Source organism: Urocitellus parryii, chromosome 12 (assembly GCF_045843805.1).
Source record: "Urocitellus parryii isolate mUroPar1 chromosome 12, mUroPar1.hap1, whole genome shotgun sequence".
Taxonomy (NCBI): Eukaryota; Metazoa; Chordata; class Mammalia; order Rodentia; family Sciuridae; genus Urocitellus; species Urocitellus parryii.
In genome coordinates, this window is record NC_135542.1 from 74721132 (window position 1) to 74744215 (window position 23084).

The 23084-nt window shown below is 40.2% G+C and overlaps 2 protein-coding genes across 3 annotated transcripts in view; both read right to left on the bottom strand.

The window, feature by feature from the left end:
• Positions 1-1263: 1263 nt before the first annotated feature.
• Gpr75 (G protein-coupled receptor 75) lies at positions 1264-2889 on the bottom strand. Its single transcript, XM_026399878.2, has one exon. It carries the CDS (start codon positions 2887-2889, stop codon positions 1264-1266), a length of 1626 nt encoding a protein of 541 aa, XP_026255663.1.
• An 11512-nt stretch (positions 2890-14401) lies between these two features.
• Positions 14402-23084, bottom strand: part of Psme4 (proteasome activator subunit 4) — a 99451-nt gene continuing 90768 nt past the window's right edge. For both annotated transcript variants that reach the window (XM_026399930.2, XM_077792083.1), the window contains 5 exons: positions 22842-22997; positions 18683-18845; positions 17333-17466; positions 16515-16652; positions 14402-15863 (listed from right to left, as the gene is read on the bottom strand). In XM_026399930.2, the coding sequence (XP_026255715.2) occupies positions 16518-16652; positions 17333-17466; positions 18683-18845; positions 22842-22997 (588 nt within the window). In that variant the 3' untranslated portion in view covers positions 14402-15863; positions 16515-16517. The remainder of the gene's footprint in view (positions 15864-16514; positions 16653-17332; positions 17467-18682; positions 18846-22841; positions 22998-23084) is intronic.

The following is a 23084-nucleotide window of genomic DNA, read 5'->3' on the forward strand; positions in this document are numbered from 1 at the left end:
CGTTCCAAAATATAGTAATTCACTTGTAACAAGCTAAAATATCTTTCTTTTGAAAAGAACTATACAGCCAGAGGCGGTGGTGCATACCTATAATCCCAGCAACTAGGGAGGCTGAGACAGGAGGATAACAAGTTTGAGGCCAGCTTCAGCAACTTAGTCAGACCCTCAAAAAAATTAGTGAAACACTGTCTCAATAAAAATAAAGTAAAAAGGGCTGAGGATGTAGCTCGATGGTAAAGTACCCTGGGTTAAATTTCTAGTACCAAAAAATAAAAAATTTAAAGAACTATACAGCTACCTCAATTGACACAGAATAATAATGTCTCTAATAAGAAATGGCAATAATCATACACTAACTTCTTAGTTGACTGTTTTATAAAAGGAAAGTACCTAATGCTTGTGTGTGAATTTTTGAGAAGGACAAAAATATAGGTAACATATTTGTGATTTTTTTTTTTGTTTTAACAATGTTATTTTTATTCAAATAAACCTGCTTACCAAAAAGTGTATTAATCCCTATTTCAGGACTTCAAAGAATCAAATTTTACATTCTTAAAAGAATAACACCTTCAGGAGGCTGAGGCAGAAGGATCACAAGTTGGAGGCCAGCAACTTAGCAACTTAGCAAGACCCTGTCTGAAAATAAAATATAAAAAGGGTTAAGGATGTAGCTCAGAGATAGAGTACTTCTGAGTCCAGTCCCCCATACCAAGAAAACAAAAACCAAACCAAACAAAAAAAATCAACTCATACCTTCAAGTTCATCTATTTTTTTTTTTTAAATCCATATCTAGAGCTGAGAGTGCAGCTCAGTGCTACTTAGTTTGAAAATATAACTTATGCTTAGCATGTGCAAGGGCCTGGGTTCAATCCCCAGCACCAAAATAAAATTAAAAAAAACAAAATCCAGCAATATCTTTGTAGACCCATAATACTGACTCAGAGAATTACAACCAGTCAGTCAATTTCCTACTTGAACATATCATCACCATTCCTGGCCTCTATTTAAAGGTTCAGCACAAAAGACTGGGTAACAGGTCCGGGTTAAAAAGCTAAATAAACTTTTACATCATATCTTAAAATATCAAGAAATTACAAATCAAATCAAGACATTAATATTTCAGACAAAAGAAAAGTCCCAACTGCCAACTTTTCGGCTGAATCTTTAAGTTTTGATCTGCGGCGGCTCTCAAAAATCAAACAGTGTGAGAAGGCAAAAAAAAAAAAAAAACATTTGCACAAGATTCTCTGGCCTCCCTGACTTTAAACCGAGGGGACTGGAATCTGCTTGGCTGAAGTGCTGTCGTACTCCTGCATTATTAGGTCGTTGGTGGTGTGATAATGCATGGCAATATAGGAGCTGGCAAATCCAAAAGAGTTGATTGGCTGCAAGTGGCGTGGGCTACTCTCCTCCTGGGAAGGGCTGCTGTTATAGATGCTGTAGTAGGGTTCAATCCGAGTGTTGATGGGGGTGGAGCTGCTCTGACCACAGTGCTGATGTCCAGCAGACATCTTGGGACTTACCACACTTTCCTTGGACTGGCTCGGGCCACAGGCCTGATCCACAAATTTCTTCTGTGGCTTTGGAGACAACATGTAGGCCGAGTTTGTTTCATGATGGGAGGATTTGTTTCTGTTGACTTCGAGGTTCCCTTTTCCCATGGCTCGAAGTCGAGTCTTCTGTTTGCAACAGAAAACCCCCAGGCCAATGTACTGGAGGCACCAGAGCACTTTCCTTCTCAGGCCGGCACTGTTCCGAGAATATATGAAAGGGTTTAATCCTGACTTGAAAAATATTAGGGTGAACCCAAACAGTTCAAACTGGTAAAGGATGAAGCTGCCACTGTTGGACAGGACCACCTGCACCAAGGAAATCCCCAGCGGAAGACAGCACACCAGGACCGACAGCACAATGATCACGCAGGTGACCACGGCTTTGGAATCCTTGGCAGTGGAGAGGTTGATGGCTGATACCAGCTGGAGTCGGCTGGCTGCAGGGGTTGGCAGCTGGTTGGGACTCTTGGTGTACCCGTGCGTGGGAACGTGCTGCAGTTTGTTGTAATTCTGGTTCCTGTAGAGGGCCGGCACGGTGCACTGGATGGGATCTCCGCCTCCCTTGGCAGGAGCCCCCATGAAAGGCTGTGGTCTGGAAGCATCGACTGTGATGACGGGGAGGCACTTTCTGACCTGCGCATTCTTCCTCAGGGTCTGTGCAATCATGATGTAGGAGACAGACACCACGGCGATGCAGAAGGTGAAGTCGACCACATAGAGAGACAGAATGGCTCTCCCTTCTCCAGCCACCAGACTGGACATGGGAAGGCAGAGGTGGGATTTATTGGTCTTCAGGGTCGCCAAGGTGGCGAGGGTGAAACTGGTGGCCCAGAGAAGCAGCGTGAGGAGCAAGGTGCAAGGAAAGGAGGCTGTGCGATCAGGCTGCTTCCCCAGCACCATGCGGAGGCGGTGCAGGGCAATCACTGCCACCGTCTTGAGGGACATGATGATGAAGCCGGAACTGGTGAGATGGAAGGCGAAGCAGAAAGCATCCGGGATGCCACTGGCTGAGCTGAAGAACAACACAAAGGCGAACATGGGCGCCGTCACCCCGCAGATGAAGAGGTCACAGAAGGACAGGTTCAGGATCATGAAATCAAAATTGGTTCTGAATTTTCTGAAGGCTGGGTCAAAGAAGGACAAGAAGACGATGAAGTTGCCGTAAGAGCCCAGGCAGAAGATGATGGCAAGCAGAAAAGTGCAGGTCACCAAGGTGGCCATGTGGATGAGGTCCTGAAGATCCTCCTGGAGAGAGGTGTCGTTGCCTCCCTGCGGGTGAGGCACGTGGAGCCAGGTGGCATTGGGGGCATCCTGAAGGGGGTCTGTTGAGTTCATCTTCAGAGAGAAATGTCTCTTCCTTCTGTTCTCCAAAAAAGCTCAGTGGGAAGACAGTCAGAGCCTCAACTCACAGATGAGCGACGTGTGACAAAAGAGGCCCAAGACAGATAAGCCTGTACACAAAAACGCACACCCAGACACAGAAAGGGGTTACTACACGATCTCATTATTGTTTATGAAAGCATTACAATTTCTCAGCCCCGGCCTCAGACATGGAAAGCAGCTTCTCTTCACCAAGTCCAACACAGAAAAAGAGATGATCACCTCCCAATATGTCCATCCAAGTAATTTAGTTTTATGACATAGTGGTTTCCAAATAGGATTAAGTATCACCTGGGGAGCATGTTAAAAAGTTTAATGAGTGGTGGCACACGCCTGGAATCCCAACAACTCAGGAAGCTGAGGCAAGAGGATTACAAGTTTGAGGCTAGCCTCAGCAATTTAAATAAAAAATAAAAAGGCTGGGGATGTAGCTCAGTGGTAAAGAGTGGTAAAGTGCTTTTGGGTTCAACCCACAATACCAAGAAAAAAAAAAAAGAAAAAAGTTTTTCATTACAGGGCAGATTCTGGGCTTCACCCCTTGATATTCTGACAGAGGGCTGTGCAGATGATACTTTTGGAAACATTTCCATGCCAGGCACTGAAAATACACATGAACATAACCTCTCCTTCAGAAATCATGGCATAGCTGTAGAAGATCAACCTAACAATGTAACTGCAGCCTACTGTGGTTGCAGTGTGCTATGGAAGGAGAAAAGAGGCAACTAATCCAACTCAGGGAGAAGCTGGGAAAGAAGAAAGGGAGTTTTAGCAAGTAGAAGCTAACTGGGTGAAAGGTGAGGGGCAGGAAGTGGGACCCAGGCTCCAGAGAAGGGAAGGAGGTCTTTGCAGCAGAGGGACTGGGGCAAAAAACAGTATATGCTTTAAATAAGATCAGGTTGGTTCATGATGTGGCCTTACATTTAGGTTCCCGTACATCACTAACAAATCCTCTTTCTTTTCCTAGGAACAATCCTTTATTTTCCAGTATTTCTTTCTTTTCCCATATTGAAATTTTTGGGGCAATTCCCTCCATTTCTGAGGGGGAAAAAAAATCAAAGTAACAAAGAGTATCTGGAATAATAGTGGCATAAAAATTAAAATATATAGTGGAATAAAAAAATATAAGTGGAATAAAGTTTTTTTAAGAAGTGGAATAAAAGTGGTTCAAAGAACCACTTAGGGGGCTGGGGATGTGACTCAAGCGGTAGCGCGCTCGCCTGGTGTGCATGCGGCCCGGGTTTGATCCTCAGCACCACATACAAAGACATTGTGTCCGCTGAAAACTAAAAAATAAATATTAAAAAAATATTTAAAAAATTTTTCTCTCTCTCTGTCTCTCTCTCTCTCTTAAAAAAAAAAAAAAAAAAAAAAAAAAGAAAGAAAGAACCACTTAGGGGGATGGGATGTGGTTCTATGCTTGCCAAGTATGCAAAAGGTCCTGGATTTGATCCATAGCTTCTCAAAGACAGAGAGAGAGAGAGAGAGAACACACACTACTTTGTAAACTCTAAGTAATGTGATAAATGTGAGTTGCCATTATTTCAACAGGAATATCCTCCTGACAAAGCAGGAGCGCACACTCACTCAATGCACACTAATTATATGCACACCACAGCACACTAATTATATGCACACCACCGTCCTGCCTTATGCTACATGCTGAAGACAAGACACAGCCTCTTGCTCTCTTTGCCCCCTTTTTTATTTCTATTGTACAATGAAATCTAATGTACACTCACATAATCGTCTGCATTGTCCCAAAGACATGTGGTGACCTGGTGTCCATCCTGCTCCCAAAGATGCTCTCAGCAGAACAGACCAAGTTGTTCAGTGCATTATTCTTGCCAACCAACAAGCATTTGCTTCGGTCCAACATTGTTGGAACCACCAATGGCAATGGGGAGGCCCACAGCTGATGTTCAGAATATTTAACCACCAGCTCAAGCTACACCCCAGAGGCCTCTAGTTGTCAACCCTTTAGTCACTGGATCAAGGTGGAGCAGAAGAATGGGCCAAGTCCGTGAGGGGTTACAGGGGACCCAAGTAGCAGCTGTGGACTACCCAAAACAGAAGCCTCTCATCATGTAACAGTACCAGACAAACATCATCTCTGGAAGTTCCGTATGACTAACTGGTGTCTTTCAAGAGAGAACACTGCTTCTTCTACATTCCCACTACATGCCTTGTAGTGAATGCAGATCATGACAAAATGGTTAATTTCTCCACTGGAAAGTGAAAACAACTTTTCTGCAACTTTTTAAAAGTTCTAAAGGAGCCGAGTGTGTTGGTGCACACCAGGGATTTAGGAGGCTGAGACAGGAGGATCACAAGTTCAAAGCTATCCTCAGCAACTTAGTGAGACTCTGTCTCAAAATAAAAAAATAATAATAATAAAATAAAAAGGGATGAGGATGTGACTCAATGGTTAAACATCCATGGGTTCAATTTCTAGTATGAAAAAAATATTCTATGGGACAAAAAATGTAAATCCTGAACCTTTGTTTCTTTTTTTTTAAAAAAAATATTTTTTAGTTGGACACAATATTATCTTTATTTTATTGATTTTTTTAATATTGATTTTTTAGTTGTAGTCGGACACAATACCTTTATTGTATTTATTTTTATGTGGTGCTGAGGACTGAACCCAGGGCCTCACACTTGCTAGGTAAGCGCTCTACCACTGAGTCACAACCCCAGCCCTTGTTGATTTATTTTTATGTGGTACTGAAGATCAAACCCAGGGCCTTGCACGTGCCAGGCCAGCTCTCTACTGCTGAGCCACAACCCCAGCCCTATTTCTTGATAATTAGAATTAAATAATAATGGATAGCTCTTATTGTTTCCAATTAAAGACTGCATTTCTGTTTCTGAGCCCTTCTGATATTTTTGTAGCAAAAAAAAAAAAAAAAAGACGTTTTGCTGCTTGTAAAAAATTATTGTCAGGAGTGGTGGTGCATGCTTATAATCCCAGTTCAAAGCCAGACTCAGCAATTAAGTGAGGCTCTAAGCAACTTAGTGAGATGCTGTCTCAAAATAAAAAATAAATAAAAAGGGCTGAGGATATAGCTCAGTTAAGTGTCCCAGGGTTAAACTGCCAGTATCATCTCAAAATTGTTAATTGACATTCATATACAAGTATGACACAATGAAACCTATTACTCTAGCCAATAATCCCAGTAACTCCAGAGGCAGAAGGATTACAAATTCAAGGCCAGCCTCAGCAACTTAGTGACACCATATCTCAAAATTCACAGAAAAGGACTGGGGATGTCATTCGATGATAAAACATCCCCGGGTTCAATCTCCAGTACAAAACAACAACAACAACAACAAAACACAAAACAAAAAAAGAAACAAAACCAAAAAACTCATTATTTGCTGGGTGCAGTGGTGCCCTCTTGTAATCCCAGCAGCTCAGGAGGCTAAGGCAGGAGAACTGTTAAGATCAAAGAGAGCCTCTGCTACAGTGAAGCTCTAAGCAACTCAGTGAGACCCTGTGTCTAAATAAAATACAAAATAGGGTTGGGGAAGTGGGAAGTGACTCAGAGTACCCCTGAGTTCAAGTCCCGATACCAAAAAAAAAAAAAAAGAAAGAAAAAAAGAAACCCATTATTCTATATAATTGATATGCACTAATAAAACATTTTACAAGTTTTTCAAACCTTTTAAAAAACTGAATTGGAAGATTAGTGTTAATTTATGAAAAAGCAAGTGGAAGAAGCCCATTTAAAGAGGCAGGAAGAACAGAATACTAGTGTCTTATTGCCACCCCTCTGCCTCCAATTAAAGGTTTCCTCTATGGAAGTAGACAAATCAAGAATGAAAACAGAAGCAAGAATTTGGCCTGGGAAATTTAGAGTACCTGGAATTGGTGTGCTCAGAGAAATAAGTGGGTAATAATGAAGAAGTGGAATGATGGAAGTTATGAGGACCCCGGAAATAATAGGAAAGGGTTCAGGAAAATGAGATGATGAGGCACCAACATTACTCAAGGATAAAAGAGGAAAATAGATTATTTGTAGGCACTGAAGAACAACTTCACTTTGTGCAGTTATGTTTTGTCAATAAATTTTAAATTTTTCAATTAATATTAAAAAATAAAAAATTCTTTGTCAGGAAATAATAATGGCAATGTACTCATCAGTATTGTTATTAGCATTTTTATTTCACAGAGTGCTTACGATGTGCAGGCACTGTTCTCAGTGCTCTCCACTACGAATTTTAAATTCTCACAATCCTGAAATTGTATAACATCAGCATTTTGCAGATGAGAAAACTGAAGGAGAGATGATATCATTTAACAATGTAACAGAGTCTGGATTTGAACCTAAGCAATTGCTTTTAACCCAGGGCTTTGTGCATGCTAGGCAAGCACTCTACCAACTGAGCTATATCCCAGCCCAGCAATGGCTTTTCTTTATTTTTTGGGTACTAGGGACCGAACTCAGGGGTACTTGACCACTGAGCCATATCTCCAGCCCTATTTTGTATTTTATTTAGGGTCTCACTGAGTTGCTTAGTGCCTCACTTTTGCTGAAGCTGGCTTAAGCAATTGCTTTTCAAAGCCTGTTTTTTTTTTTTTTTTTTTTTTTTTTTTTGTGGTGCTGGGGATTGAACCCCAGGGCCTTGTACATGTGAGGCAAGTACTCTACCAACTGAACTAAATCTCCAGCCCTTTTTTTTTTTTTTCAGTATCAACATTGAACCTAGGGGTGCTTAATTACTGAGTTACATCCCCAGTCCTTTGTTTCATTTCAAGACAGGGTCTCACTAAGTTGCAGAGACTGACCTTGAATTTGGGATTCTCCTGCTTCAGCCTCCTGAGTGCTGGGATTACACACTTGTGCCACAAGTCCCACATTCTTTACCACCATACTAAACAAAAGAATAAAGAGATCAAGGGAGGAATCCCCAAGTTATAAGGGTAGTAGCTATAGTTTATTGGGTGGTTATTGTACACTAGGCTCCATGGTAGAAGTTTTATAAAAGTTATCAAACTTTATTTCATCCTCACAATAATCCTATGAAGTAGGTATTGTAATCCCGTCTTAATTGAAAAATTCCTGGAACACAAAATTCTAATACATCCATAAATATACACATCTATCTTTACATCTAGCTACATATCTGCATATACATATTTATATATAGTTATATTAGATACATAGAAACTTCTGTATACCTTTTTGACAAGCTTAACGATTACAGTTCCAATATAAAGTAATTACAGATGACTCTTACTGGGATAACTAGAACAAAAGAAGGAATCAAGGGCTTGGAGGAGAAAAGAGTGAAAAAGAAGACAGAAGAAAAGGTTTTGGTAGAGGAATTGTAGAAGCAATAAAGGAAATGGAGGGAAAGTCTTTGTACTAAATCCTAGAACTTTTAAGGGGAGACCAAAATCACAAAATGAGAACGAAATTATGATGGCAGAAATACAAAACTGGGGAGGGTAGCAAATCAATATCTGTTTAATATCCTAAATGTTACCAAGGTTATTTTCAATGCCAGCATCCAAGCTACTCTTTTCTCCCTGGGACTACAAACAGGTCCTGGAAGACGTGATTAAAGCCATAGAATCTGAAAATTTTTAAGCTGGGACACAGTTTTAAGTATGCACACTAGCCACAATAAGAATGAATTTACATGCATTTTTTTTTTAAACTACTGAGGAGAGTCCATAAGAAGTTAGTAGTAAGACAGAAAATTGAAATGTATCGCACCAAGGTGATTATTTCTCATTAAAATGTATGAAGAGCCCTTGCTAGTGTGCTGTTTTAATTTTCTAGTAAACATTAAGGTGTTTTATACGTGCCTTTACAAATCATGATCTGGATTCTTCCAACTAAGTTTTTTTTTTTTTTCCTCTCATAATGTCTTAAGTTCCCTCAAGGCAGGTATTTTCAGCACCTAACCCTCACAGAGACATACTAAATTTAATATGCTCATTGTATTTGTATTGATCAGGAAAACCTCAGGGAGGTTAGATAACTTGCCCAAGGTCACTAAGATTCAGGCTAGATTTGAATCATTTCAAATCTCTGCCTCTTTTACGCAGATGAAGTACCTTTTGAAGCCCTGAGCACCTGATGGGGTAGGGAAGGTCAGATCTGGGTCACTTGGTGGGAGAAATGGGAAGGCTGAGGCAGGATCCCAGTCTGAGAACAAGTGGAGTGGGAGACCGGGGAGAGGGGAGATTGGCGCCGACCAGGGACAGTCGATGGGTGAGGAATCTTGAATTGTGGGAGAGATGATGGTAAAGAGGGCCTAAGCCTATCCAAAGACGCTTGTAGAAGAATCAGCTGAAGGTTGGTGCAATGAGGAGAGCTAAGTCCGGGCACCTGCAGTAGCTTGGGGCTTCTACCGGCCCAGCAGAGCCTGGGAGCTGGGAAGGACGGGAGAGAAGGCTTTTCCCAAGGCCGCACCAGCACAGGTGCGCCGGGCGGCTCGGCCTGGCCCAGCACTGCCGCGCTCCTCCTTCACCCGCCGGCCTCCCGGAGGCCTGGCCTCCCCAGTCCGGGTGGCTCGTCCTCCTCCAAAGAGCCCGCGACCTCTCACCTGCCGGGTGGCCGCAGCGCCTCCCCTCCACCTCCATCTCGCAGCCGGGACCCCAGCTCCTCCCGGCACCCTGGATGATGCAGGGCTGGAGGAATCATCGCCATCGCCGCCGCCTCCGCGCATCCTGGGAGCCTCGGCGAGACGGGGGCGCGGAGGCGCAGTCACGGAGACGCGGAGGGCGCCACCCCCTCGGTCCGACACTCAGGCCGAGCCCCGCCTGTCCCCCGCGCGGGTCTCCTTGTGCCCGGAGGCCGCCCGCTCCCGCCGCCCAACTCTGAGCCAGAATCCCTTTTCTGCTCGCCGTTTTGCCGTGGGGGGAGCCTGGATTCCGCCATAGGCAGAGGCTGAAGTAGAGCGCAGAAAAGGGGCAAGCGAAGTGGGAAGAAAGGAGGGGGAGAGCAAGGGGCTCGCCTTAGAGGACGGACTGGAGTGCAGCAGGGTTCCAGGGATTCCTACCGTGCCCGCCGCCCACCTCCCCAAGTCCCTGTGCGTTCAAGCCAGCCTGTCTAGCTTCTCCATATGCTGCAGTATTTTTTCTTCCTAGACAGGATCGGCGGAGGCGTCCAATTTGAAACTTTGCGACATAGAATTTATTTATTTGGTACAGGGGATGGAACTCAGGGCCACTTGACCACTAAGACGCATTCCCTGACCGTTTTAATTTTTGAGACAGGATCTCGCTAAATTGCTGAGACTGGCCTCGAACCTGCGATCCTCTTGCCTCAGCCTCCCGAGTCGGTTGGATTACAGATGTGCCACTATGCCTGGCTGGCGGCATAGAATTTATAGTCATTATAACAGAATTTAAATCAAACCAACTCTAACTTGCCTAAGTCTCTCAAGATATCAATGAATTTACTGAAGAAACTTAACAAGGGGAAGAAGAACAACTAGGGGGAAAAAACCATGGAAATAAATAAGAAATCATGGGGTATTTATTGTTTAATACTATCATAAAATGTAAAAAAAAAATCTTTAAAAGCATCAATGCAATGTATCCAGCTAGGCTTATTTTGGTAAGAACAAAAAACTGCCATCTTCCCATTCTCATAAGTCTACACAACTTGCAAAATAATTCATAATGAGTTTACTATTTCTCTAACCTCCTCAGGGATACCATTTGCCCTTTCCTTCACCTGGGACCAGAAAACAGGAACGTTTATTGCATTCAGGGGAAATACTTAGTTGGAATGTTGCTAGCACAATCTCCATTTTGGCTAACAGTTTTTCTAAGGATCGTAACCAACAAATACCAAAGAATTTGATTTATGCAAATTTCTTTCCCAATTCCCTGTACTATTTTGTTAAGAACACACTAGAGGGCTGAATAATGTATAAAGTAGGTTATTTTGTCCAGTGGTTGACTATGCAATAGAATTGTTTCCAAATGATTTATACATAGACCACACTTCAGCCAGGTATGGTGGCACACACCTGTAATCCCAGCTGCTCAGGAGGAGGATCCCAAATTCAAAGCCAGCCTCAGCAATTTAGCATGACCCAGTTTCAAAATAACAAGCACTGGGTTTGGAGCTCAGTGGTAAAGTGCCCTGGATTTCAATCCCTAGTACCCCCAAAATAAAAAATAAATTTTTAAAAAAGCTTCATTCTCCCAAACACTTGCAATGTAATCGTTCTTTTGGTACAAGGGAGTGAACCCAAGTGTGCTGAACCACTGAGCTCCAGCCCCAGTCCTTTTTATATTTTGAGACAAAGTCTGGCTAAATTACTTATGGCCTGGCCTAGTTGCTGAGACTGGCTTTGAACTTGTGATCCTCCTGCCTCAACCTCCCAGCTGCTGGGATTACAAGCATGTGCCACTATGCTTGATACAATGTAACAGCCTAACATGTTGTTGGTATTGGTGACTTTGAGCCCTAGGAAAAAGTCAAAAAGACCCATTAGCTGGCTGGGGCTGTGGCTCAGAGGTAGAGCACTCGCCTAGCGCATTCAAGGCTCTGGGTTCTATCCTCAGCACCAAACAAACAAAAATAAATAAATAAATAAATAAATAATAAAGGTATTGACAACTACAACTAAAAAATAATTAAAAAAAAAGACCCATTAGCTTCTAGAGTGGAGCTGGCATTTAGAGAAGATATTCTGATCAAAGTTACATGCCTCTTAATGAATTAAATCTTGCCAGCTCATTTCTAGACATTTGGCCATATGAGAGGAGGAGGTTACAATTGGTTCAGGGTGGATTGCTGCCATGGGTTACACCTATGGGAGAAAGGATCTCAATGGGGTTGGAGGGTGTTTCACATCTTATGAAACACTCTAAAGATGTAAAAGAGGAAATTAAGACCCACCAAAGTTCCAGAACTGGTAAGGACCATTCAGCAAGGCTAAACCTAATATAAGAATACATACAAAATCTGTATGTGAAGTATGCTAAGCCTGGAGAGAACACTGTCTTAGTAGTCAAAAAAATGGGAAACCTGCAAATATTAATAATGTTAGAACACAAATGGGCTACCAATCTGCAGTGACACCAGCCTTCCAATACAAACTATAATTACAATGCAAATTAATACATGTCCACTTGAAGAAAACACATAAATGCCATTAAATGTTTAGATTTTGACCTAAAAATCTGACTCCTTGGAATTGCTCCAACAAAAGGTTTAAGGCATAGAGGTATGGAAATGAACATCACAATGCAATTGGAACAGAAAACAACCTTGATGTTCAATAGGGGAATATTCAGAAGCAATCATGATATATTAAGACAAAAGTCCATAAAAGCACTTATAAATATGGCTATGTAGAAGAAGAAAAAATATTTCCAATAAAACAAAATTCTCATTGGTCTCTGACCACACTAATCACCCAAATTGCCAGATGTGGTAGAGCACGCCTGTAACCCAGGCGATTTAGGAGACTGAGGCAGGAGGACCACATGTTTGAGGCCAGCCTCAGCTCAGCAACTTAGTGACAGACCCTGTTATCAAAATAAAAAGGACTGGGGATGTAGGTCAGTGATTAAGAATCTTTGGGTTCATTCTCCGGTACAACACCACCAACAACATTAAAGAGCTTGGCAATGCTGAGTATTTCGTATATTCGAAAACATTTTTCTCATGTACTATACACAGTGGCACCTGAATTATTAGTCATTTGCATTAAAAGAACAGGTGAGGGACTGGGTTGTAGCTCAGTGGTAGATGCTTGCCTTGCACATGTGTGAGGCCCTAGGTTCAATCCTCAGCACCACATACAAATAACAAATAAAGTTACTATGTCCATCTGCAACTAAAAATATTTAAACAACAATAACAAAAAGAATAGGTGGTAGGCTGGAGATATAGTTCATATGAGTGCCTTCCTTGCATGCACAAGGCCCTGGGTTCAATCCCCAGCACCACCACCAAAATAAATAAATGTTGAGTAGGTAGGAGTAGTGGCTAGGGAGGCTTAGGCAGGATTGTGAGTTCAAAACCAGCCTTCCCAACAGTGAGACACTAAGCAAATCAGTGAAAACTTTTCTCTACATAAAATACAAAATAGGGCTGGGGATGTGGCTTAGTGGTTAAGTGCTTCTGAGCTCAATCCCCAGTACCAAAAAGTTGGGTGAGTAAAATTCCCTCCTAAATTCTGAAACACAATTTGTTTTGCATAGGATCTATTCAAAACCTAAGATTAAGGGGCTGGGGATGTGGCTCAAGCGGTAGTGCGCTCGCCTGGCATGTGTGCAGCCCAGGTTTGATCCTCAGCACCACATACAAAGACATTCTGTCTGCCGAGAACTAAAAAAAAATAAACATTAAAAAAATTCTCTCTCTTTAAAAAAAAAAAAAAAAACAAAACCTAAGATTCAAATTTTACAACCTCGGGCTGGGGATGTGGCTCAAGTGGTAGTGCGCTTGCCTGGCATGCGTGTGGCCCAGATTCGATCCTCAGCACCACATACAAACAAAGATGTTGTGCCCACTGAAAACTAAAAAATAAATATTAAAACATTCTCTCTCTAAAAAAAAAAAAAAAAAACTACAACCTCTAAGAGGTTTTCTCCTTTCCTTCTCATGAAGTTTATAGAAACCTACACTCTTTTCCATGCCTGCTTCCAGTCCCATTTTAAGAACTACTTTAGACAACATCAGCCATCCAATTCTTCCCTTCCCCCTTTCATTCCTGAGGCCACTGATAGAAAATCTGCATTATAATATAGGGGAAAATATCAAGATAATAAGCAGCATCCAAACCTGGCATCAGAGTCACCTGGGGAGCATATTACTCAGGCTAAGGTACCCTGTTTTAAGTCTACAGTGAGACTTAAAAGGTTTTTATCAATGGTCTCAATCCCAGCTGCACAACTGAATCATCAGAGCTTTAAAAAGATGATGCCTGAGCCCCTTCCAGAGGGATTTTAGTTGAGAAACATACTAGGGCACCCAGTATCTTTTTTTAAAATTAGTTTCCACTTATGAAACACTGCTGAAGTATAATTTCATACAGTTTTAAGTTAAAAAAGCTAAACTGGTCAAAATATAATGTAAGGTCTTACAGACATTGATACCAGGAAGTGGGAACAATAAGAATTTACATTTTAACAAAATTCCCTGATTCTTAGGCAGGCATATTGATTCTAGGTTAGTGCTATTCAACAGAAATTTTAGTGATGATGGAAAAGTTCATCTGTGCTACTCAATGTGGTAACAACCACTAGCCATGTAGCTAAAAAGTGCTTAAAATGTCCCTAGTTGAAACTGAGAAAATGAATTTCTCATTTGATTAAATGTAAAGACACATGTGGCTAGAAGCTACTGGACTATACAGGGCATAATTTGAATTCATTTTGGTCAGAGGGAATGAATTCTAGATCCAAATCTGGGACAGCAATAGGAATCCACAAGAGCCACTGCCTACAGAACTGTCTTCTCCTGTTAATGAAGACAAAAGCCAGGTGTTAAAAACAATACATTTATTGGGTTTTAACTAGTTACACAATTGAAATAATCAGTTTGGCACTACTCTATACAGGGATTACGCCTGTGTATGCTGACACTTAAATACTGTACCAGGACCACTGCTGTGCTTAGATTGAGTCATTCAGCAGGTAGATACTAAAAAATGTTGTGGTGTTCCTTTAAGGAAGACTGTACAGGGTATGTTATGACATTCACCAACTTGTGAATTATTTCAATCTAGAAGATATCTTGCACTCTATAAATCTGTTATAGGCAAACATGTGTTAGCAATTTGGGATGCACACACAAGTTACATAAAAATTCAGACATTCTAATGATAAATGAACTAAAAAAAAAAATCCCACATTTCAGCTTTTGTAACATGAAGAAAATAACTTAAAAAAAAAAGGCATTCAATGGGTACAAAAGCCCCAAATCACTATAATAAAGAGCTACATGTGAATCTTTACAAATTAACTACACAATGGTGTCGTGTGAAAGGCTGCATCTGTACAAAGTCTTGCCAATGCTATCGCTATAGTTTATACAATCTTTTACATCTATGTAACATATATTAAACAAGTCAATTAAATACCAAGCCTTATTAGTCTCAACGATTCTGCAGAAAATAAAAGAAAAAAAAAATCACAGAATTTCCACAAACACAGGAGTCTTCCATTAGGTGAAATATAACAGTTTTCAAAGTGGGTCAAACAATTTTTGTAAAGAATACAGGTAAAAACCAACCAGTCAGGATGTTTACTGTTGTTGCTGTTTATTTTCAAAATCACACATTGTATACACACACAACAATCAATCAAAAATTTATTCAACAAACCCCCATTTTGTTTCTTTCAGCAACTGGCTCTATTCAGCACCAAAAACTCCAGTCTGGGAAACAGACTTTGCTTCTGTGACTTGGTCCAGCAATTCATCAGTCATCGGTAAGGTTCAAGAGTTGCCCTCCTCTTTTCCTTTCCTCTTCTGGCTCTCCAAGGCTCTCAAGGCTTCAGATTTATGGCCCACTGCCCTACTACCATCCAACAGCCATTTGGGAAAATTCAAAATAATTTGAGATGAGTGAAATGACAGGACTTGTATTAATGATGGGTTTTCTCCATTCAAAAAAAAAAAAAAGAATTTTTTTTTTCTTAATGAGTTCCTAGACTGTTTGGCCTTAGATGCCATGTTTGTACTGGGTAATAATTTCTAGTCTGAGACTTTGTGACTTTATCAGATGCCTCAAACAAAAAGTATATTCTGCAAACACTATGGACAAATCAAGAAACCAAATGGCAGCTGAGAACCTGTGGACACAGACTAATGAGACCAAACATGGAAATCATCAAAATGATGAGAGCTCAACAAAGGCAGAGTTTTAAATCTGCAGAGAGCCACCACAGATGGTACCTGAGGATCTGGAGTTTTTGATGAAAAGAGCCTGAAGTGAGGACTAGTCATCTGTATCAGGAAGGAAAAAATTTCAATTAGGTAACAAGACACTCAACCCTAAAAACCCAATAAATTATATTTTATTTTTCCTATCCCAATAAAAGGCTTCTGGACCATTCCTTTCTAAAGAATAAGTAATAAATACTTCAGAATCCAGATAAATATTCTCACAACTCTGTAGAATCCATAGTGCTCAGGGCAACCTAGAACATCCATACCTCCATACAAGAGGCAAAAAAAACAAGATTTCTTTTACCTTACTCTTCCCATGCTACTAAAAATACTCATTTACAAAGGTCCAAAAGCAGTCACATCAATTTTCTGCTTAACATTTAAAACAATAAGCCATGAAGGGAAAATCCTTTGGGAACTTATTTCCAGTGGCCATAGCAAAAGCCATGTTTGTATGTTTATTTTAGTTCTGGGGACTGAACCCAGGGCCTTGTAAATGCTAAGCTATGTGCTCTGACACTGAGCTACAACCCCAATCCCAAAAGCCATGTTTAAAAACAAATACTCCCCAACTTTATCTAAACAAATATAAGAATGTCAGCAAAAATTTAAGAACACATATATAAAAATATCCACCTCTCAGTCACCAAAGAATGACATTTGCCTGAGGATTTCACCGTCTTTAAATTCAGAACTTTGCTGACTTACCTCCTATGCATAATAGCATGGTGACACAAGGAGATCCGTGAGAACAAGCAGTTGGTCATCAGTGAATTGCTGTTTGTGTTCTTGCCAGTTGTCATGGTGTGTCCTTCGAAAATTGGATAAGGTCTTTTTTACAGTCATCTGTAGAGAAGGCAACCCACATCATACATTTTAACATCTCCGAACAACCAGGGTTGTATGTACTGTACCTTTAACTAAGTAATAATCCATAGCTGATTCCAGATCTCATAAATTGTGACATAATGCTACAAAAACAAGCCAATCTTTTTTCCAAAGTCATTACACATCTGTAGAATTACTAACTTCACTTTAGGACAACCCACTGGAACTTACACTATTAGACCAGTTTCAGTACACACTTAAATCTATTTTTATAAAGGTTGAGAAAGACTAAATCGTTTGTATTTTGAATTGTTAAATCTAGGAACAGAGCTGTTCACTACTATATAATACCACCACTATCTCCTATTTAACATTAGCTTCCTGTGAGATACTTTCCAGATATGTTAGAAAAATAGAAGGATAAAATTGAACTATCCTGACAATACTGACAATACTCTACTTTCACTGAAGGGCAGAAGCTACAGTAATTTTCTTGCTATATAAAGATCTCAAATAAACATGGGATTGAAGTCTCTGCAAGAGTTTAATAATTAATGGAAAGTAGACTTAGTCCTGGCAGAGGCAGTAGTTGTATCAAAGCAGCAAGTTCAGGGTATACAGAAAATTATAAATACAAATGGTTTCTTATAAAACATTGATATCATACATGCAAACAAACAAGGAATAACTAATCGTACCTCAATAGGCTGAGGATCATTCAAATGTGCACTGAGATTCATAAGTAGCTGGGGCATCCAGGTGGGAACATTGTAAGGGCTTGAAAGAACACATGCACCAAGTCCTAGCACCCCAGCATGGCGTTTCACCAACTCTGTAAAGAAAACAACAATATATGTGGCAAATATGTATGGCCTTATACAATGAAATGAAATTATGCTAAATGTTTTCAATGTGTTAATTTCTGCATTTAAAATGAATCTTCAAGCACATACACAATTCAAATTACCTTTTTTTTTGGGGGGGGGCCCACTGGGGATGGAACCAAGGGCCTTGCACATGCTAGACAAGCACTCTACCAAAATGTTACAACGCAGCCCTAAATTACCATAATTTTTTCCCCCCTTTTTTTTTGGGGGGGGGGGGACTGGGCATTGAACCTAAGGGAGCTCTACCACTAAACTACCTCCTCAGCCCTTTTTTTTTATTTTGAGAAAGAATCTCATAAAGCTGCAAAAGCTGGACTTAAATTGGAATCCTCCTGCCTCCTGAGTTGCTGGGATTATGGCTGTGCATCACCACTCAAAGCTCATGGTTACTTAACAAAGCTGCAAGTACACATGTTTTTGTAAGCATATTGTGTGTGTGTACACGAAACATGGACAGTTAAGTATAGATAACAAAAAGAGACTTTGAAATAAACATAAAACAATGCCATTTGATATAAAAGAGTTTGGTACTTCATTACTAAATAATAGATTTCAAGCAAACAAAGTAGAGTAATGGTACTTTACTAAAATTTGCTATTAACTATATGACATTATTAATATACTCAGTACTTAATAGCTGCCTATTCCAAGCACTTCCCACAAATTCAATTAATTTCCTACTTACCAATCTTCCCATGTATTTTCTATTCTTGTTAGCAGTGGAAAGGTCAGATGCTTCTTTACATGTAAATTTCTCTTTAAACATTACATAGTAGTTATATGTTATTCTCATTTGGTTTCTTTATATTAATTACGTTGAAAACTCCAGTAATGACTCTTCTCATTCTTTCAATAAATGACCAGTTAAGTATAACTATGCTAATAAGGACATTTTAATGGTCTGCATATACAATGGTGATCCTTTAAGATTCTCTTAGTAGTGTCACAGTCATTTCAGTGTGTTTTAAGTACAATCTATGTTGTAGACTTTATTAAAAGAGTTTTATGTAGCCATGTACAGTTTTCTTTATAGCTATCTCAATTTTAGCTTTTGCATGCCAGGGATAACTATGCCCAGTATTAGCAAAAACCTGGGCACATACAAGTTTAAGTCTGGTTAACTTCCAAAAGGGTATGGGTGTTTTATACCAGCAACATTACCTGCAGAAGGAATGGTATCTCCTACAGAACCAGGGTCTCGCTTTCTTTTCTTAGGCAGTTTTGTTTTGCAAAGTTGCTCAAAATGAATCTGCATAGGACTGTCCATGGTAAGGAAGTTACACTGTAACAGACCACTTAAGGTGGTAGCAGCCATTTCTCGAACCTGTAGGAATAATAATTTATATTAGAACTGAGATTCTAAGCCTGAGGGAACAACAGAGAACAAAGGGGAAATATGGGACCCGGGGTGGGGACCTTCCCTGGAACTGTTATGCAAATTTTGCATATTTTCTTTGGAAGTCTCTTGATAGAAATTTCATCAAAGTGTTTAACAATCAATTTGTGGGTTTAATCCCAACAGAGATAAACACACACACACACACACACACACACACACATGGGAAGTGGGCATGCATTTTTACTATATCTAGAATATACTGTAGCGAGACATTCTAACTTCTTTTTCTTTTCTTCCAAGATACTAATAAATTATCTCAATACCTCCACCAGAATTATTCTCTTTCTTAGTAGTAGGGTATACTTCTGGGGTGCTCTGTCCAGAGTTCACCGTGTATATACAATTAATTTTATAAGGTGAGGAAAAAGAACTTATTTAGCTTTCTTCTTCTTCTTTTTTTTTTTTTGGCAGGGCTGGGGAAATCATCCCAGGGCCTTCTACATGCTAGGCAAACGCTCCACCGAATTACATATCTCTAGACCCCTTACTTAGCCTTAAATATAGGAAATGTCCCTCCACTTCTAAAAATTTTCCTTTAAATTCAGTAAGATTTTTCTTCAAAAAGATATTTGTCATAGTTGGGTGTAGTGGTGGATGCCTGTAATCTCATTGATTTGTGAAGCTCAGGCAGGAGGATCTAAAATTCTAGGCCACTATAAGCAACTTAGTGAGACACTGTCTCAAAAAAAAATTTAAAAGGGGCTGAAGTACAGTTCACTGGTAAAACACCCCTGGGTTCAATCCCCTCATATGCGCCCCCAGCCAGAAGTCATTTTACAGTCAGATTATTATAAAGTTTTTTTTCTCAATACTATCATGAATAGGATTAGCTAATTACCACTGCTATTTAGGATCACAGTTGCTTTAAACATATATAATGGCTTTAATAAATGTCATGGTTGTGCTTATTTAAGAAATATGTTTAATAAGCCTACTATATAAAAAAAGTAAAATGTATATAATAAGAATGTTCTAATAGAAACTTGCAAAAAACAGTAAATTTTAATGCAAGTGTTCTGCTACAGTTTGGATCTTAAATGTCCCCCAAAAGCCCACGTATTAAAAGCCTGGCACTCAATATTTTCCCTGATGTGCAGATGCTAATTCACAACGGAGCAGAGAACAGAGGTATTTTGGACTAGATAGAGGAAAGTGGAGGGAAGGGAGGGGCCATGGAGGTAGGAATGATTGTAGAATGAACAGGACATTGTTACCCTATGTACATATATGATTACATGATCTGTGTAACTTATATACAACCAGAAGAACCAGAAGCTACACTCCATTTACCTATAATGTGTCAAAATGAATTCTACTGTCATGTGTAACTAATTAGATCAAATAAAATTTAGGGGGAAAAAAAAGGTTGACACTGCCGGGCACAGTGGCACATGCCTGTAATCCCAGAGACTAGGGAGACTGAGGCAGGAGGATCCTGAGTTCAAAGGCAGCCTCAACAATTTAGCAAGGCCCTGACTCAAAACAAAAAGGGATGGGGGTGTGGCTCCGTGGGAAGGGAGGGAGGGAGGAAGGAAGGGAAGGAGAGAGAGAGAGAGAGAGAGAGAGAGAGAGAGAGAGAGAGAGAGAGGGAGGGAGGGAGGGAGGGAGGAGAACAAAACATTCCAAAAAGCACTTGGCCCTATTGGAAGGTAGTAGAACCTTAGTGGGATGTCTTTAAGTCATTGGAGATGTCACAGGGGACATAGTGGGACTTAAGCTCCTTCTTTTTTCACTTTGTAAAGATGAGATTAGTAGTTTTGCTCTACCACATTTCTTCCATGATGTACTGCCCTGCCAGAGGCCTAAAGCAAAAGGGCCAACAGATCATGGACTGAAACAAACCTCTAAAACAGTAAGTCAAAACAAAACTTTACCTTGATAAGTCCATTGTTTTGGGTATTTGTTAATATGACAGAAAGTTGACTAATACATACTCTAAAATCTGAAGTTATGCCAGGCGTGGTGGCACACACCTGTAATCCCAGTAGCTCTGGAGACTAAGGCAAGGGACAGAGAGTTCAAAGCCAGCCTCAGCAAAAGTGAGGCTCTAAGCAACTCAGTAAGACCCTGTCTCTAAACAAAATACAAAATAGGGCTGGGGATGTGGCTCCTTGGTTGAGTGCCCACTCAGAGTTCAATCCTTGGTACCAAAAACAATAACAACAAAACTGAAGTTATGAAACAACTTGAGATTTCTAATTTTTCATTTCCATTCCTTTAACTTAACTTTTTTAAAAAACATAAGAGGAAAAAAAAACATTAGAAATTTAAATATTTTCACCGAAACCTCTCAGCATTGTTATAACCAGTCTGTTAGTTTCTTAGACTAAACAACATGCATTCCCAAAAGATGAGAAAGCTAGTTGGGCTCATTTAGGGATGTAGAGAAATTTCCATTCCCATTTTCTTATGTGCCGTAGTCTGGCTGGGCACAAATCACGAGCCACTCAAGCAGGAACAAACTTTATTTCCGAACTCCCACGAACGCCACACACGCAGCCTTCTCCCTGGACACACCACACCAACTGGAAAATCCCTCCTCCAGCACTTCCCCAACCAACTGGAACTCCCCAGGAATCCAAAGTAGCCAGGGCCTGAGGTGGACAGCAGGGGTCTAATATACAATTGAATACACAACTTAACATATCCATCATCATCTCAATGGCTTGCTGGCATCACCTCTCACCACTCCTCACCAATCGTACTGGCAAAAATGCCAGCTATGGCTCTCAGCATCTCCCCCCTTCTGTTTAATTAAACACCAAGCATGTAGTTAAGGGACCGTGCCTGTCTTAGGTTGTCCAATTCTACATATGGTCCTTACCTGTCATCGGATGAGCTGACCTAAGGATGAGCTGACCTCAAGGCGTCAGCCTCCTGTCTTAGGTTGGTACCATTGCAATTGGACCATACCCATCATTTGATTACTGGTTCAGCATACAGCCATACTTGTGGATAGGCCTTTGCACCAGCGGGGGGGTGAGGGTCTTTGCCTCACCTCTGTTGGCCCCCAAATTTGGCATTGGTGCCAGTGGGGGGTTGAGGTTCTTTACCTCACCTCTGTTGGCCCCCAAATTTGGCCTTGGTGCCAGTGGCTCTCAGCACTTATGGATATAATTTATTCTGAGTGCTCAAAAATAAATATATAAAATAAAGTATACTACTGTTTTAAGTCCATAAAAGAAGTAAAATTTTCACAAAAATTCAATTACATTTTCCCCAAGAAATGAATACACACATACACACACACACACTCCATGTATATGCGTGTATATACATATTTTCCCTCTTTTTTTGGGTGGTATTAAGGGTTGAATCCAGGGTCTTGGGCATGCTAGTAGGCAAGCACTTTACCTCTGAGGTACATTAGCCCCCAAAAGTGTCTTATTCCACACTTATTACAACATGCTTTCCTTATATTAGGCTATTTGAACTAAAACTATCTTTTTATACCAAACATTAATTAAGTCACCATAAAAGTTGACTTGAATGTCTTTATCAAAGAAAAACCAAAAAAGGACAGCAGTTCTATCTTCAGTTTACTGGACAACTACACATTTGAGAGTGAAAGTGCAGGCTTGTACTCTCTTCAAATTGCTTTCATGCATGTTTCCATTAATCTCTTAAAAATCACTATGTGGGGTGATTATCATTCCCTAATACATAGAAAACACTGCGGTTTGTAAATATTATTTGCACAGTTCCAAAGAGAAGACACATTAAAAGTATGTCCAGTATTTTATTTTCCCATTTGAACCACAGAAAATCATGATTAGGTTACTAATCAATTAGAGTACTCACATAGATCTGTTAAAATTCAAGTTACTTTTAATAATTTATATCTTATAAGGTACAAATATTTCTGCAAAGAAACACCATGATGGGTTCTTTAATTTTAATTGGTTGTAACATAAATTTTACCTCTAATTGCTCATCCTCCAAAAGGTTTATAACAAGCCACCTGATGTCTTTAACTGCATCTTCATTGTTTAGGAAAATAAAGAGGTTATAAAACACCATGGTCTGGAGGTAGGTCAGTACTGTATATCTCGCATGCCAAGAACTGCTTCTTGCTGTCTGTGAGTGAGAAAAACATATAAATAATGATAATAGTACTAACAGGAGTATGAGATGCCTATAAATAACATAATATTCTAATTTAAT

Bases quoted from the DNA above. Each gene is read 5' to 3' on its own strand.
- Gpr75 (XM_026399878.2), bottom strand. From the start codon at position 2,889: ATGAACTCAACAGACCCCCTTCAGGATGCCCCCAATGCCACCTGGCTC.